At 32.7% G+C, this 17129-nt stretch overlaps 1 protein-coding gene and 1 non-coding gene across 2 annotated transcripts; one reads left to right on the top strand and one right to left on the bottom strand.

Annotated features, from left to right (window-relative positions):
• Positions 1–4281: 4281 nt before the first annotated feature.
• Positions 4282–4388, top strand: LOC125592155. Its single transcript, XR_007328003.1, has one exon. It is a non-coding gene; the product is annotated as a small nucleolar RNA R71 (small nucleolar RNA).
• Positions 4389–12710: 8322 nt separating this feature from the next.
• Positions 12711–14766, bottom strand: LOC106412358 (cytochrome P450 78A5-like). The gene is made up of 2 exons (XM_013853281.3): positions 13737–14766; positions 12711–13612 (listed from the first exon to the last, which is right to left on the bottom strand). Exons 1-2 carry the CDS (start codon positions 14673–14675, stop codon positions 12995–12997), a joined length of 1557 nt encoding a protein of 518 aa, XP_013708735.1. The 5' UTR covers positions 14676–14766; the 3' UTR covers positions 12711–12994.
• Between the last annotated feature and the right edge of the window lie 2363 nt (positions 14767–17129).

Here is a 17129-nt window from a genome sequence, read left to right as displayed (position 1 = left end):
CATATATACAAAGGATACTCTTGAGATTTCCTCCCAAGTGAGCTTGTTTTAAGTCTCTAGCTTGACTTTGCCTCCTTTAGGTTAGACTGTGGTTGGATCGGAAAGTGGAACCGAAGTTCCCAGGTCTTCCGATTTGGTTCCCAAGTAAAGCTTCGCCCTTTGTCCATTGATGGTGAACTCTCTTCCATCAGAACTCCACAAAACTATTGCTCCATAAGGTTTAACCTCTTTAATCTTGAAAGGACCAGACCACCTTGACTTGAGCTTGCCTGGAAACAGTTTCAGTCTGGAGTTGTATAGAAGAACTTGATCTCCTTCTTTAAAGTCTCTTTTCAGGATATGTTTGTCATGGAGAGCCTTTGTTTTCTCTTTGTAGATCTTTGAACTTTCAAAGGCTTCAAGTCTTATCTCATCAAGTTCATTCAGCTGGATCAATCTCTTCTCCTTGGCGCTCTTGATGTCAAAGTTCAGCAACTTGACTGCCCATAGTGCCTTGTACTCAAGCTCAACTGGTAGATGGCAAGATTTTCCATAGAGAAGGTTGAAAGGTGTAGTCCCCAAAGGTGTCTTGTAAGCTGTCCTATAAGCCCACAATGCATCATCAAGCTTGATGGACCAATCTTTCCGTGTAACCCCCACAATCTTCTCCAGAATGGACTTGATCTCCCTGTTGGAAATCTCAACTTGACCACTTGTTTGGGGGTGGTAAGGAGTTGCAACCTTGTGCTTCACACCATTCTTCTTAAGGAGGTTTGCAAACAGTTTGTTGATGAAGTGAGACCCTCCATCACTGATCACAACTCTTGGAATCCCAAACCTTGGAAAGATTATGCTCTTGAACATTTTTAGAACCACCCTTGCATCATTGGTTGGACTTGCAATTGCTTCCACCCACTTAGAGACATAATCTACAGCCACCAGTATGTACTTGTTGCTATAAGAGGAAGGAAAAGGCCCCATGAAGTCAATACCCCAGACATCAAACACTTCAACTTCTAGGATGGGGTTTTGAGGCATTTCATTCCTCTTGGTGATGTTTCCTCTTCTTTGACAAGAGTCACACCTTGAGACAAAGTCTTGGGTGTCTTTAAACATGTGAGGCCACCAAAATCCAGCTTGTAGGACTTTTACAACCGTCTTAAAGGTAGCAAAGTGGCCTCCATAGGATGATCCATGACAATGTGTAAGGATCCCATCAATTTCTTCTTCAGCCACTGCCCTTCTATAGAGTTGATCTCTACAAAGTATGTAGAGGTAAGGCTCATCCCAATAATATCTCTTCACATCCTTATAGAACTTCTTCTTGGCATAACCTTCAAGGTTCAATGGCTCTTTTCCAGTAGCTAAGTAGTTGACTATATCAGCATACCAAGGACCCTTCTCATCAGCTGCCTTCACCTCTTCAAGTTTCTTTCCCGTCTCACAAACAGCTACCACTGCATGAATAGCCATCATTTGCTCTTCTGGAAGTCTGTCATCAATAGGGATTCCACACTCCACCTTCAACCTGGACAGGTGATCAGCTACTCCATTCTCAACTCCAGGCCTGTCCTTGATCTCAAGATCAAACTCTTGTAGCAGCAGAATCCATCTCAACAGTCTTGGTTTTGCATCTTTCTTGGCTAAGAGGTGTCTTAATGCAGCATGATCAGTGTAGACAGTCACCTTTGACCCAACCAAGTAGCTTCTGAACTTCTCAAATGCAAAGACAATGGCCAATAGCTCCTTTTCAGTTGTAGAGTATTTAGCTTGAGCTTCATCAAGTGTTCTACTTGCATAGTAGATCACATGTGACTTCTTGTCTCTCTTCTGGCCTAGGACTGCTCCTACAGCAAAGTCACTTGCATCACACATGATCTCAAAGGGGAGATCCCAATCTGGCGGTTGAACTATGGGTGCACTGATGAGTGCATTCTTCAGGTTTTTGAAAGCTTCCATACACTCCTCATCGAAGTGAAATGCAGCTTCTTTGCATAACAGCCTGGTCAATGGTCTAGCTATCTTTGAGAAATCCATAATGAATCTTCTATAGAAACCGGCATGACCCAGAAAGCTTCTTATATCCTTCACCGTTCTTGGTGGCGCTAGACCAACCATGACATCTATCTTGGCTTTGTCCACTTCAATTCCTTTCTCAGAAACTTTGTGTCCAAGAACAATCCCTTCCTTGACCATGAAGTGACACTTCTCCCAATTGAGCACCAGGTTAGTGTCCTCACATCTCCGTAATACCCTTACACCATGGGGAAGAGGTTTAAGCTCCACTTTTGGTGCAAGATTTGTTGATCCTTTGCTTCTCAAGTTCATGCACCTGTCATCCAAATATATATGAAGATAGATAATTAGTAACTTAAAAACAAAGTAAAACTCAGTCTCAAGCAAAGACTCAAACGCAATGTCACAATCAGACTAGGATCGGCAACGGCGCCAATTTGGTAATAGGTTTTTCTGCCTATTGCAAATGTTGTAGTATAGGGGGGTTGAGTGAATGTCGAACCAGTCCTAGTGATGTGAATCAGTGAGAATACAAGTCATTTCTTAAGCTAAGCGGATTCAATAGTTGTGAGTGTGTGACAAGTAACAATAGCAAACAGAGCAATACAACAAGGTTTTGATCAATTTAGACAAGTGAATCCATGGGCTAAGGGAATTGATTTCAAGTAACTAAAATCCAATCTAGGTGACAAGCTTTCAATCAAAGTAATCCCTTAAGTCTAAACACAATTCTAGACAAGTCCTATGTCTAGGTAAATGCCCATTTGCTTAGAAATCATTAAACATCAAATGTCTTTGGCTTAATTCAATCAAGCAATCTTTAAGTTCAAGTTCAATAACTATCTAGCAATTTTAACATCAAGTGTCCTTGGCTAATCTCACTAGAGCTTAGTTGAGTTGATTCAAACACTTCATCTAATCATGTCTGATGAGAAGTGTTTAGAAATCAGGTTTAGAGTGATCAAGACTAAACAAGCATTAAGAATACTCAACAAGCAAGTTCATACAAGGATCTAATACAATAACACCATAGATCTTCACTAAGTTACTCTAATCTCCCTAACCCATGAATTCTTAAGGAAACTACTCACTAATCTCCATGAAAACACTTAATCTCATAATAGATTGAAGCATATTCAAGTAGATACAACAGAGAATAAAGATAAACAAGGATTTAAACAAGCAAAACGAAATTAAAACTCAAGAACAGATGATGAACAATTGAAGAACAGCTCAAGAACACTAAGAACAATGATATTTCAAAGAGAGAGAGTTTTGACAAGTTAAATTATTACAAAGTTGGATAATGATGTTTCTTGCCCACCCTTTTGATAATAAGAAAGCAAATATTATACAGAAAAGTAGGAAAAATCGTGCAAAGGAAAGGTGGGTGGAAGAAAGTGGGAAGTTGGTTAATCCCATCAACTTTCAAGTGGTCCCCGGCAAGGATTGATACACCTATAGTAAATCGATCATAACTTATCCAATACAGCTTCAAATGACTTGAAACCACTTCTATTGGAAAGCTAACTCAATTTCCAGTGTCTCCACAAATTTTGAGCTTCAGAAGAGATTTTTAAGGCCTTCATCCGTGTTCATCTTTCACGCTCTGGCTTCAGAGCGGGTACGCCACCTCGCTGCCAAACCCCGCTCCAAATGTTTTGCTTCGTTTCTTCATAACACGCGCGAGCTACAGACCCCGCTCCACCAGGTCGCTCTACATATGGAGCGGGTACGCTACCTCGCTGCGTGAGGTCGCTCTGATAGGGAGATCGCTCAATGATCACTTTTAACACTTCTTTTGGACTCCAATTGCACTCAAAATCCCACCAATGGTCCTCTAACTCATCCATGGTGCTCTCCAACACCTGATATGTACAAATGCAATGATATGCAACCTAAATGTGCCTAAATGATGCTCCAAATGACCAAACCATGCAAGAATAAGAAGTTAAAAACATGTAAATTCACAAGATATCATTATGGTTCTGAATATGTCCGGCCGTAGCTTGCTCCATGCTGAAGACGTGCCCTTGGTTGTTTTTCAGTAGCTGATCAACCTTGGCAGTCAGCTCATCTATTTTCTGGGTGTCAGAACTGTTCCCTTTCATGGAGCAATCACTCTCCTCTTTCTTATTAGCTGAGCTAGCAGCCATGTTCTCAATCAGCTTAAACGCTCCATCAGTGGTTTGAGTCATGAAGTCTCCATTGCTCGCAGAGTTCAGAGCACCTTGGTATTTCCAGTCCACTCCATCATAGAAAATGTCCAGGAGGTAATCATCATCAAATCCATGGTGAGGACATTCTCTGCGATAGTCATTAAAGCGCTCCCATGTGTCACAGAAAGGCTCATCAGTGAGCTGTCTGAAGGAGGTGATCTTGTTCCTCAATGCAGTTGTTCTCACCTTAGAGTAGAAATGGCCGAGGAACGCTGATCGGACCTGTTCCCATGAAGTGAACGCTGATCGGACCTAAACTGTCGTTTGGATTAGAGTATGAAGACAAACATTAAGTTCAGATTCGATTTGTTCACAATTTGCCCTAACATCTACTTTAACTGGTTAGGGACAAATCGCCCATTCATGATATTTCTAGCAACCTAAAACACTTTTGATGATTAGATTAAACCTAGAATCAGGCACTAAGTAGCTAGTTTAATGCAGGCAGTAAGCGCAATCATGAATAGAGACAATCAAAACATAAATCCTTATTTGTATTTAGCTCATGGATCTAAACACCCTAACACCCTAGACTAAGCAAGGTGACTACTCAGCCATGGAGCAAGAAAACACAGAGACAGAGATATAAAGCAACAAGAAATATGACTGAAATAAAGTAATAGGGTTCAGGGGGTTCTTCTCTAAATCGAGAGAGATGGCCTTCTCCCTTTACAATCCAAAAGCACAAAAGTCTCCAATGGTTTTCTTCTGTCTAGAATAGCGTAGTATGATAAATAGAAACAGAAAATATGATATATCAAAGCCACAGGCGGCTGGGAGAGAAAATATGGATAATTAGGGCAAATCCCGTAATGATTGTAGTTTCCTTAAAAATCTCTGCCGCTGGAACACTCACTCGGAACAGTCACTCGGGTTGCTTCGCTATCTGACTGTTCTGCGTGAAAACCACCAAATTGCATTGTTTTCTGCCTCTTTTGTTCCAGCTGGTCCATCTCCCATCCAATGCAACTCCAGACCTGTAATGATTCCAAAAGGACTAGAAAGACTCGATAAAGACTTGAAAACCAATTTAAAAGCATGTATACAAGATGTATAAAACACCATATATCATATTGTGTGAGACTTATTTTACAATTAAAAACTCGTTTTTACACATAAATTTCAGTTAATATTTGTATTTTATAATCATAGTATATATGTGAATTTTTATCAACTTTCTACTTAGTGCTAGAAAAAACATTCATACCTATAACTTTAAACCCAGCCCAACCTGAATTAAGAATTAGAATAAAAAAATTTGAAAGTTAAATAAGACCAATCCAGTGAATGACAACATCATACACTTTCTTATCTAATAGTTAAATATTTTATTAAATTTATCTGATGCTTAATTATTTTCATAATTATTATTAAATAATTTTAAATTTTTATTTTTGTTTCGATTTTTTTTTTTAAAAAGGGTTCCTTTTCATATATATATATATCAAATACTCTTTTACATTTTCTGTTTAGGATTTTAGGAAAGGAATATTACTATCATATAAAATTTTACAATTATCTTCTGTTTAAAATTTTAGTAAAATAATTTTTTTATCAAATAATTATTTCTAGTTACTATTAAATAAGTTTAAAAAATAATATTTCTACAATTCCTATCTATACTAATTTTAGACGGAGGGAGTAATATTTAGTTTCATGTTCATCATCAAATTTTCTCTTAAAAATATTACCAAATAACTTTTTAAAAATTTACAAATCTCTTTTGTTTATGATATTTAAAAAATATATCAATTATTCTCTTACAGTTTTTAGGGCTTTATAAAAGGAAATTAATATTAAATAATATTTTAAAATTTAATATTTTTTAGGACTTAGAAAAATAAAATTACTATAAAAAAACAATTATTTCCAGTTAATATTAACTATTTTAAAAAGTTGATATTTTCAAAATTCGTATTTTAATATCACTAACATTGTAACAATTTTTCTTTGATAATTAAATAATTTTTAGTATCATGTTTATCAATAAATTTTAAAAGTGAAAATTAATATTAAATAGACTTTTACAATTATCTTTTGTAAGGATTTGTTTTTTTTTTTTTAAAAGAAAAAAATCTTATTTTGTCAAGATTAAAAGAGGAAAAATTATTTCACAAATCTCTTTAATTTACGATTTTAGAAAAAAAAAAGAAGTTATTTTCACATAATGGCAGGTTTTTATTGACACTTTAAAAATTTAATTTTTTATTGGCACATGTAACAATCGTATCGGATAAAATATTTGAAATTATTTTGGTTTATAATTTTTTAACATAAAATTATCTATGAAAAAAGAAAGTTAGTTATTTATAAGAAAAATCATTTTTTAAAATTTTATTTTATTTAGAATTTTAAAAAAGGAAACTTACTTATTTTATAATTATTTTTTATTTAATAGTTTTCATTAAAAAAATTCTTGTATTGGTAGGATACTATTATTCGTCTTTGTTTAAAATTATTAAACAACAAATTTATTTTTAATAAAATTTTCTTTTTAACTGATTTTATATTTTATCTTATACGTACAAACACATATTTTCATATTCACACATACTCATGTACGACAACACATCATAATTGAAAAAAAAATTGTGTTAGCATCATAAAATGTATTAAAATTATAAAAAATGAGTTGTATCAAGAAATTTTTTTTAAAAAAATACCTAGGTAATACTTTTCTCGTAAATAATATTTCGTTTTGTGAAAATAATATGTGGAAGATTAAACCTAAATATAGTTGTAAGATATTTGTAGCTATTTTTTGGTTTATAATTTTTAACATACACTTATCTATAAAAAGGAAAGTTTGTTATTTATAGTAAAATAATAGTAATACTTTTACAATTTTGTTTTGTTTAGGCTTTAAATTACTTATTTTTAGTTAGTTTTAATTTATGATTTTTATTAAATAATTTTCTTATGTTTAGGATTTGTGATTTTTACTTAAAAAAATTTACTGACACATGTCGCGATCATGTTAATTAGCAATTTTGAAAAACCAAGCTTTATATAATAAGATGTATATATATAAACACATGTCACAATATCAGAAGGAAATTTTTTATCAAATAATCTTTTGCAATTATCTTTTGATTAGTGTTTCTAAAAAGAAAAATTACTATTAAATAATATTTATAATTACTTTTTAATAAAATTCATTTTTGTTAATATCTCAGTATATATATTTTTAATTATGAGATTGATTAACACATATCACAATCTTGAAATATATAATTGTCATGTGTCGCGATCAAATTAGTTATCAACTTTGAAAAACCAAGTTTTATATAATAAGATATGCAATTTAAATATTTTTCCAGAGGAAACTTTAGTGACCAAAATAAACATTTGTTAAAGTATAAAATCTCATCTCATATTTTATTAATTTATAATAATTACAAGGATTTATATATTATTATCCTTAGTCTTTAACTTTCAAAATAAAAATCCTCGCATGCATTTTGTTAACAAAATATTAGCATATATTAACTGACGTGGGAGGATTTTGAACGGTTAAACGACCCGGATTTGAAACAGTCCCATTATATTATATTTGTCTAGTTACATAAATATTTAATCAGGTTTTTGATCTCATTTAAATACATAAAAAGATTTATGGATAAACTACATCTCTATTTAATAGATTAGTTTAGGCATTTTCATAGATTTGGTATCCCATGTTAATCTAAAGAAACTATCGTATACTCTATCCGTTTCACAACGATAGATTTCTTAGTATTTCCTTATATATTAAGAAAACATCTTATATATTAAAACATAAATCACAACCTTGATTTATGTGTGATTTTTTTTATAAAAGATATGGACCTAATAGACCTATTCTTAGAAATTCATGTTACATTTAATCTCTAATCTTATCATTTAAATTTTAGGCCTACCAGAAATTTTTATTGGGCTATCAATAATTGGATTTAAACAATAGATGATCTATTGGATTTATAGATAGTATAAATTAAATAGATATTGTAATACTATACCTCCATACGTTAATTATTTAAATATTTATCGATGCTAAAATTTAAAATTATAAAAAAATAAATTTAAATAACAAAAATCATATTATCTAACAATGATTAATATTTACTACCTTAAACCAATGAAATTTTTTTTTAAACTATATAGTTTATTTTTAAAAATTAAATAGAAACTAAATGTTTAATTATTTACTCGATAATATAAATCTGTGAAGCGAAAAGTTTAATTTTTTAAAAAAATTCTAAATTTGTGAAATGTTACAATATTTTTGAATATGACAGTAAAAAAATATTTTACTAATCTTTATATATATAGTTACGATTTTAATAATGAAATAATAATCCAAAATATATATATAGAAAAAGATACAAATACATGTGAAAGTTTGAAACAATCTATTCAATGAAAAAATATACCGTAAACTTAAGATATTTTTAAAAAACTGATAGACACAAATATATTATAATATATACCAATTTAGAATTGAAAACAAAATGTTTATATAAAAATAAATGAAAACAAAAATTCGCGGTTGCGCGGATCGAGATCTAGTACTAAATTATATAGTAAATGTATCATTTTCTATAATTTTTAATTTTCAATAATTTTTAACTAATAGTAATTCAATAAAGTCAATTAATTTTTTTTGAAGATCACAACTTTTTATAAAAAAAATACAAAAAATCTATTTTTGTGATACAATTTTTTTTCTAAAACATCTAAGTTAACGAAACGGAGCCGTGAGTATTATATAAAAATGATGACTCTTATCTACATAGCATGAATCTATTCCACACTAAAACGCAGGAAGTAATCTTAGCCAAACTTATTTCCTATCATATTTTGTAATGATCGATTAAGGATTTACATACTCGGCCATACTGTGGTGACCGATGTACTTGTATAGATTGTATACACTTATTTTTAATTCATGCGAGTGCTATTAATGAGTGGCGCAGAAAATACATAGCCTTTTTGGGATTTAATGTATTTTAAAATATATAAAAACGATTGTTGTTGCAAGTGAATATTTGGCTTTAACAAAAGCATCTAAATTCGGCTTTACAAAAAGAATCGTAATCATTAATTAAGCCACTTGAAAATCAACAAAAGTATGAATAATTAATGATCTCATTAGTGTCTACAACCCTAAGACAGAGGATCCAATTCTCTTGCCCAATGAGAGGCAGATATAATCCAAGAGGGCTAATGATTCATAGCCCATGAATTTTCCTATGTTATATCATGATATTGGTATAGATGACGATTTAAAAAACTGGACAGTGAAAGTTGGATACAATTTCAAGCATTATAAAAAATCCACCATTTATCAGATGCCCTTATATAGGGTGATTTGTTTTTGGCAGATTTTCTTAGGTAGTTTTAGACTGCTTTCTAGGTGAGAATTTGAATTATTAATGTGTATCCTGAACATCCGGTCATATTGAAATAAGTTAAAGTCTGAAAGATGACTTCTAAGCAAGCAGTGTATGTATTTCAAAGAAAAAAAAAAACCAGTGTATAACAAATAGACTAGTCATACCAGACCAAATAAGTATGGTTAGTGTATGAGGGGAGAACCATAATTGTGAAAATATATTCTAGATATTACCTAAATTTTGATTAAGCGAGCATCCAACGATTTAATAAATTAGTGAATCTTCTAAAAGCATATATATAGCAACCGCATAATCATCCTTTTCAATTCCTGTGTCCAACATCGATTCTTTGGTTCCACTCTCGATTTGGTGGTGAATCACTCATATCTATAATGAAGGAGTCGAAGAATCGATTCAATGGAATATGGAAATTTTAAAGAAAGAAAGAGATGGGAAGGAAAGCAACTTGCACTTATTTTGGACTAGTGTAAAGTTTTATATATTGGATATTAAGAAGTATACATATCGTTATTTTATATGTTGTTACTGAGATGTTTAGCACTTTCAATAAAAATGTTTTCATCTCCGATATCAGCTGTTAATTATACATGCAAGTTGTAACATGCTACCGTTTACGTAAAATATATATTCACTAGTATTATTTCCAAATATAAGTTTTTGTGAACCATCGGCGACTCCTAAACAACGCTATTATCGAATTGGAATACAATACAGCTGAAACTATCATGTCCAAACATGTTGAACTGATTACAGTATATCGCTTTTATTTATCATAAAGGTAAACGTCTTTTTCTTTTCCAGCATAAAACCCTAGCTACCCTCGTGTATTATACTGCCTATTAATCCTTAGTTGAAGGCTAACAAATAGTCTTAAACTTCAATCTTTCAATGATTTGAAAGATACTAAAGATATGCCACCGCTCCTAACATTCCAAATTCATTTATCTCTATCACTATGATATTTGATCTAGATATTTTAGCTTTTATATATGATGTGATTACGTAGACGAACTACTAATCACATGAAAAGATATCCAAACACCGACACAATGGATGAATTACCATTTTCTGGACTTATTCAAATATGTTTACAAAACATAAAACGCATTTATCATATAAAACCAAACACAGTATGCTATATTAGCATAATAATTATGCACATAATTATTATTTGTCTTTTGTATATAAACAAGTAGGAAAATGAGATACGTACAAAAATACGGCCAAAACATCATCCTCTTATTTTACTGATGGGATTTCCCCATATATACTCTTATTCTTCGAGTATATTTTAATCAGGGATCCTTCACATTAACGAATTTTTGTTAATGAATATGAATAGTTAATAAGCGATGGAAGATTCATGAACGAAAAAGAGGACGTTGAGGATACGATCTTGAAGTATATATTAATACAATTAAATTCGGTCTAATCCATATATCCATTAAACATTGTATGCTGATAGGTATTAACTTTAGTGCAAACTTTAAATGGTGTTGAGTTCCTATCGGACAAACAATATTCTTCGAGAAAAAAAAACAAGGAGAGGATTATGTCGAAATTATTATTTTTGGTAAAAGAATATGTCGAATTATGATTGTTAAATTTCTGTTTCGTTGGTTTTCTACGTCATTTTAGCATATTTTAAGTTTACTTTTTTGTACCTTTGAATATATTGTTAATAATGTGACAATTCACAAGAACAACAGAAACAACAATGTTGAAGAAAAGTTAAGGGGTTATACGTGACTGAGACCTAACATCTAAGACTGCTTACCACCTGCTGCTTACAATAGGTATGTTGAAAGCTAAATGTGTTACTATCGTAGTGTACAAAAGTTAAATGTGTATTAAATGATACAGTGGAAGGAAAAAAAAATATGATGTAGAGTGTCAAAAATGAGAATGTAAATGTTGAATTTTGAAATTATTGTAGATAATCTAATTAATCGTTTGATATATCAGATGTGAAAAAAATACGAATTCAAAGGTAAGATAAATATTACTTTCTTCTGTTTCACAATATAAGATGTTCTGAAAAAGTTTTGATATTTCAAAATATAAGATGTTTTCATACTTTTAATATATTTTAGCTTTTATGAAAATCGGTCAATCAATTATATTTTACTGCATTATTTATGATTGGTTAACTTAGGTTTAATTTATATTATTTAATAATATTATTTCTTTAAAAATAAATTTCTTAATTTTTGTAAATTCAAGCAAAACATCTTATTTTAAAAAATGAATGGAATATTATTTTTGAGAGATCACAGTTGTTATTTCTTTATTTCTCAGTTACATATTTAAATGTTATTTTGATATTTTCTATATAAAATGAAAATCTAGAATTTCAGCATCCTACACGCAACTACAGCTTCGAACGGAAAAATAATTCAAGCCTTACAATTTTTTCGGGTTATTTCTAAATATATTTTATTTTATATAATGAAAATCAAACATATATTTCACAATTTAGTCCTCGAAAAATAATATCTTATCAAGAAAGCAGCCATTAAACTTGCGTAAAAACATTGAGTTTCACAAATTTACAATAGATTTATGGTGTATTTCCTTGGTTTTTTTCCCGCTTTTCTAGTTGGAATTTTTGATCATGTCGTAATGATGGATCAGCATGTGTAAGAAGAGAAAATCAGTTGCTCATTGATCTACAATCTTATTATAGTGAGTTAAATAGCCTAATATCCAATGATTTACTCACATGTTCGAAATCTGGATCATCTTGATCGAGATGCTAACACATGATCCAACTGATAATTTTCATCAATGATCATTTGATTACTCGGTTTCCTTTCTAGCAAAACTCAACCTTGTCATATGACTTGTATTATGTCGGATCTTATCAGTATATTTTAATGTTCTCATTAAACTCTGACCTAATAGCTACATAACTAGTACTGTACAAAACCAGGAAAGAAAATTTACATTTACATATTCTCTCGGATTACCTCCGATGAGCCAAATTCAATGTTGATGAATATGCTAGTTGAAATATTTCAATAGCTTAATCAAATACTGGAACTAGTTGCATATGGGATAAGATGACATCCGGGTTTTCATAACTGAATAATTGTCCGAGAGGGGAAAATAAAATATAATTGTACGTGATCTTTGCTGGAAAAATAGTACAACAATTCATATTGCATAAACTTGACTAATCAAATTTATAGATATGATATTATTGAATATATAGCCACTAAACCAAAGCCGATAACGAGATACGCTACGTTACTTGAAGCAAACACAAAACGTGCCAAAACCCTAACTTCCGACGCAAACCAAAATTATTAATTATTAAAAGAGACTACCCGTAGTAGTTATTAAAACAAGTACCCGACCCGATACAACAGATAATCGGATCCATCAACCAAAACAAACATTCCTTGGAACAGCCTTGCACTTCAACGGCTTCTTCATCTCCATAGACAGCTTGAGAACCTCAGTGAGATCCACATCACAAGAACCCTTAACCCATTCGAAATTCTGAATCATCTGAGCAACCCAGAGATGAACAGTGGCTAGACCCATTGCTTTGCCAGGGCAAACCCGACGACCTGCCCCGAATGGAGCCAACCTAAGATCTGAACCCATGATGCTTACATCCTCACCTTCAGTAAACCTCTCAGGCTTAAACTCTTCAGGGTCGGTCCAGATTTTGGCGTCATGTGTGATGGACCACATGTTGACCATAGCTATGGTTCCTGCAGGGATAAGGTTGGGACCTACGTTGACATCGTGGATAGCGAGACGAGCCCACGAGAGGAGCGGCCCAGGTGGGTGGAGCCTCAGGGTTTCTTTGACAATAGCTTGAAGGTACGGCAGTTTTGAGATGTCAGAATCAGACAAGGATCTAGTGTTGTTACTTGTAACGGAAGCTATCTCTTTGAAGAGTTTAGCTTGAATGTCTTGATGCAATACCATTCTTGCAAGTACCCACTCTACTAGAATCGCAACTGTATCCGTCCCTCTAAATATCATTTCCTAAACATAAATCAAAAACCCATATTAAAAAAATATAAAAAATTTAGATAACATATACTGTATTAAAAACACATTATTTTTAATAACTTATATCCTAAAAACAAATACTAGTAAAAGAGCTTACCCAAAGAACAGCAATCATGTCAGAATCAGACAACTTTTCATCCTTTTGCAAGCCAAGCAAGACATCAACGAAATCATTTTCCTCTCCATCGAGATTGTTGCTCGCCTTCATCTTGTGCTTCTCAATTATGCTGCCGACAAAAGTGTTGACTTCGGAGACCAAAGCTCTACACCTCTTCCTCACTCCTTGGAAGTCAAACCAACGAAGAACACCAAAGTGATCACTCCAGTTAAATATCCCAAGCAACTCATAACCTTCACTCACCAGCCTCTCCAGAAAACACCCATCACCATTAACCTCATCAAAGTCGTAGCTTTCACCAAAAACAGTCGTCATTACATTATTCAATGAACCAAAGTGAATCACCTTCTTCACGTCAACTTCACCACCAGCTGAAGACATAGCAACACTCTTGATCTTCTTCACGATCTTCATACCGATTCCAACCCTAACACCTACGAAACCCGCGATTCTTCTCGGACTGAAAAGATGCGTTGAAGCGATTCTCCTCAGGTTCCTCCAGTACTCACCATACGGTGCGAACCCCATGGCGCGGTGGAAGAGAAGCTCGTAAGCTGACTCCTTAACCGGCCGGTCAGCAAAAGCAGAGCTGTTTAGAATCTCTTTAGCGGTGTCCGGTTCGCTGGAGATGACAAAACGTGAAAAACCAACGGAGAACGCCATCAAGTGAGAGGCCTTAAAGCGTTGGGCAAGCGCTGCGAGAACGCGGTGAGGGTGGGAGCGTGAGAAGACGGCAAGAGAACCAGATGGACCAGGAATCGAAACCCGAGACTTGGAAGACTTGGTGCAGGCCCATGCGAGGCCACCTGGTGAGAGAATGAAAGCAACTGTGGCTATGAAGAGAGAAAGCCAAGCAAAGGTTTCGAAGGTGACCAGGTTGAGAGAGTCAAAGAACAGAACGTAAGGTTCTGGAGACATCTCAGGCTTGAGTAATGAAAGAAGAGAGAAAGTGTATGTGAGAGAAAGAGAGAGAAAATAGAAGTGTTGAGAGCTATGAAGATATGAAATGGTATGCATGGAAAGAGTGTTTAAATAGACGGTCACTTGGTACATCATTAATATTTTAATTATTTTTAAAAATAATTACTTTACTTTTTATTGGCCTGTTAATGTTGGATTAATTATTTTTTAAAAAGTTTGTACTAGCATTGATTATGTTGTCTTTAGGTCAAAGGCAAGTCATTAACTTTTACTGATGAAACCACGGAATGATGGAGTGATTCTTTGATATTGCTGTAACTTTGTTATTTCCAAAATTGTTTCGAAAATCACCATTTTAAAAACGTACTCCTCCCGTTTCTAATTGTAACTAGTTTTGCTTAAAATCACTAATATTTAAAAAATTGTTATTTAAAAAAAATATTATTTAACCAATCAATTCAACCAATTATTAAAAACCTAATATTATTTCATTGATCACACAATATCCAATAAATGAAAAAGATGCATTGAAATATGTAAACTACTTATATTGTGAAACAAACTTTTTTTTCGCTAAAACTACCTACATTTAGAAACGGAGGGAGTATTAATGTTTAAATAGACGTCCTTTAAACATGTATTATGATAAAATTATACTGTAATGATATCTGCTAACTTTGTGTTAGACAACAAAATAAATTCGTTTGTTAAAATTTTTAGTCCTAATATATGTTGTTTTTTTGAACTTAAAAGAAACTTTAAAAAACTCTAATATATGTTGTTATTATAATGATTTGGGAATGTTTCTAACCAGTACCAATATTTTTTGAAAAATCGTTAGCATGTAGTAAAATGTGATTCATATGGATTGTGTGGGAATTTAAAAGCTAAAGATTTGGTGTGTCATGCAAATAATTTTGCAACAAAGTCAAGATATTTTCTGCCACATACATAGAAAATATTTTTTTTATAAATGTTAGATTTAATTTATCCAAAACTTTTGTACAGTTAATAACTTTGAGATCGAAATGTAAATAATTTGACTAAGCGTCTATATTTTTTTTATTAAACACACGTTCATTTCATAACTTAAAGAATTTATTCTCCAATGAAGTTTAACAATGAAATAGCTGATTTTGCCACTAAATCATCCATCCCATTACTCAACCAAGATACATGCGGAAAGGAAATAACATCAAACAAAGAGCTAAAGTAATAGATGTCAAATAAAATACCGAACAAAGTTGGAACCGAGCCTCTACCCTTCAATAGCTTCACCAGGGAGAGATAATCAGACAAGATCATCCTCTTGATCCAAACCATACGCACATCCCTGCATCTATCTTTATGATCTCCTTGTCTCTTGATAGTAAATAGTCTGTTTCCAACATTTTGTCAATGGTTTTGGGCAAAAGTGTATACGGAAGCTCTTTTTCACCATGCCTACACCTATTTATTTCCCTCCAAAGGCATGAACAGATGCTTGAAAAGTGTATCTCAGCAGGAACATCCTTATACGGTCCTATCTATTATCCAGCAGAAGAGCTACAATCTCCTCCCAATATTCCGTGTATCTAGATTGAAGCAAACATCGCACCAATCTCTGCCAAATCACTCGAATATGAACATGAGTAAAATGATTCCTTGTCTCCACATGTTACTGACAGAGAACACACAGAAAATATTTTTAATACTTCACTCCAATAAACTTTTACAACAGTTTAACGTCAAGGAGTAATATCAACCTCGCATTAATGTTATGGAGAATTCTTAGGACAGAGTTCTTAGCGGAATATAAGAACCCGTCTCTTAACTTTCAACTAAAAAAGTTAAGAGCCGGCTCTTAAATTTCTTATTTAAGAACCAGCTCTTAGATTTTTTAGTTAAAAGTTAAGAGACGAATTCTTATATTCTGCCAAAAACTCTACCCTAAGAACCTCCCATTAATCATGCTCTTAGAGCATCATTAACCTAGAGACCCATTAAGGGTCTCTTAATTAATTTTTAATACTATTTAAGTAGTAAATTTGGTTAAGAGACTTAGTTAAGAACTTTCAATTTTTATGTCCTCCATTGCAAGTCTTTTATTTAAAGGTTCTTAAAAAAAGAATATGATAAAACAACACATCAATGAGAATAAGCTTTGATATATCTTCACAATGCAAGTAATGACACACCATAATCAATAACAAGAACAACAAAGGAAGAACATGTAACATGAAACAGAACATGTGCATACTCACATTGTAAACTGTTGAGTATCAAGAGGATAGTCGGCCTGGAACTCTGCAGACTAAAGCTTGGAACTCTGCGGACAAAAGCTTGTCGACCTGGTAAGATAGTTTGTAAGGAGTTAAAAACTTTGAAGCTTATGGCACAATAAAACAACTTCTATTTAAAACTTTAAAACTGACTACATAAGTCGTAAGTATAGCAATGCATTTTATATAG

The sequence above is a fragment of the Brassica napus genome, chromosome C8 (assembly GCF_020379485.1).
Source record: "Brassica napus cultivar Da-Ae chromosome C8, Da-Ae, whole genome shotgun sequence".
Classification (NCBI taxonomy): Eukaryota; Viridiplantae; Streptophyta; class Magnoliopsida; order Brassicales; family Brassicaceae; genus Brassica; species Brassica napus.
Note: the sequence above shows the minus strand (reverse complement) of the source record. Positions and strands in the feature narration are given on the sequence as shown.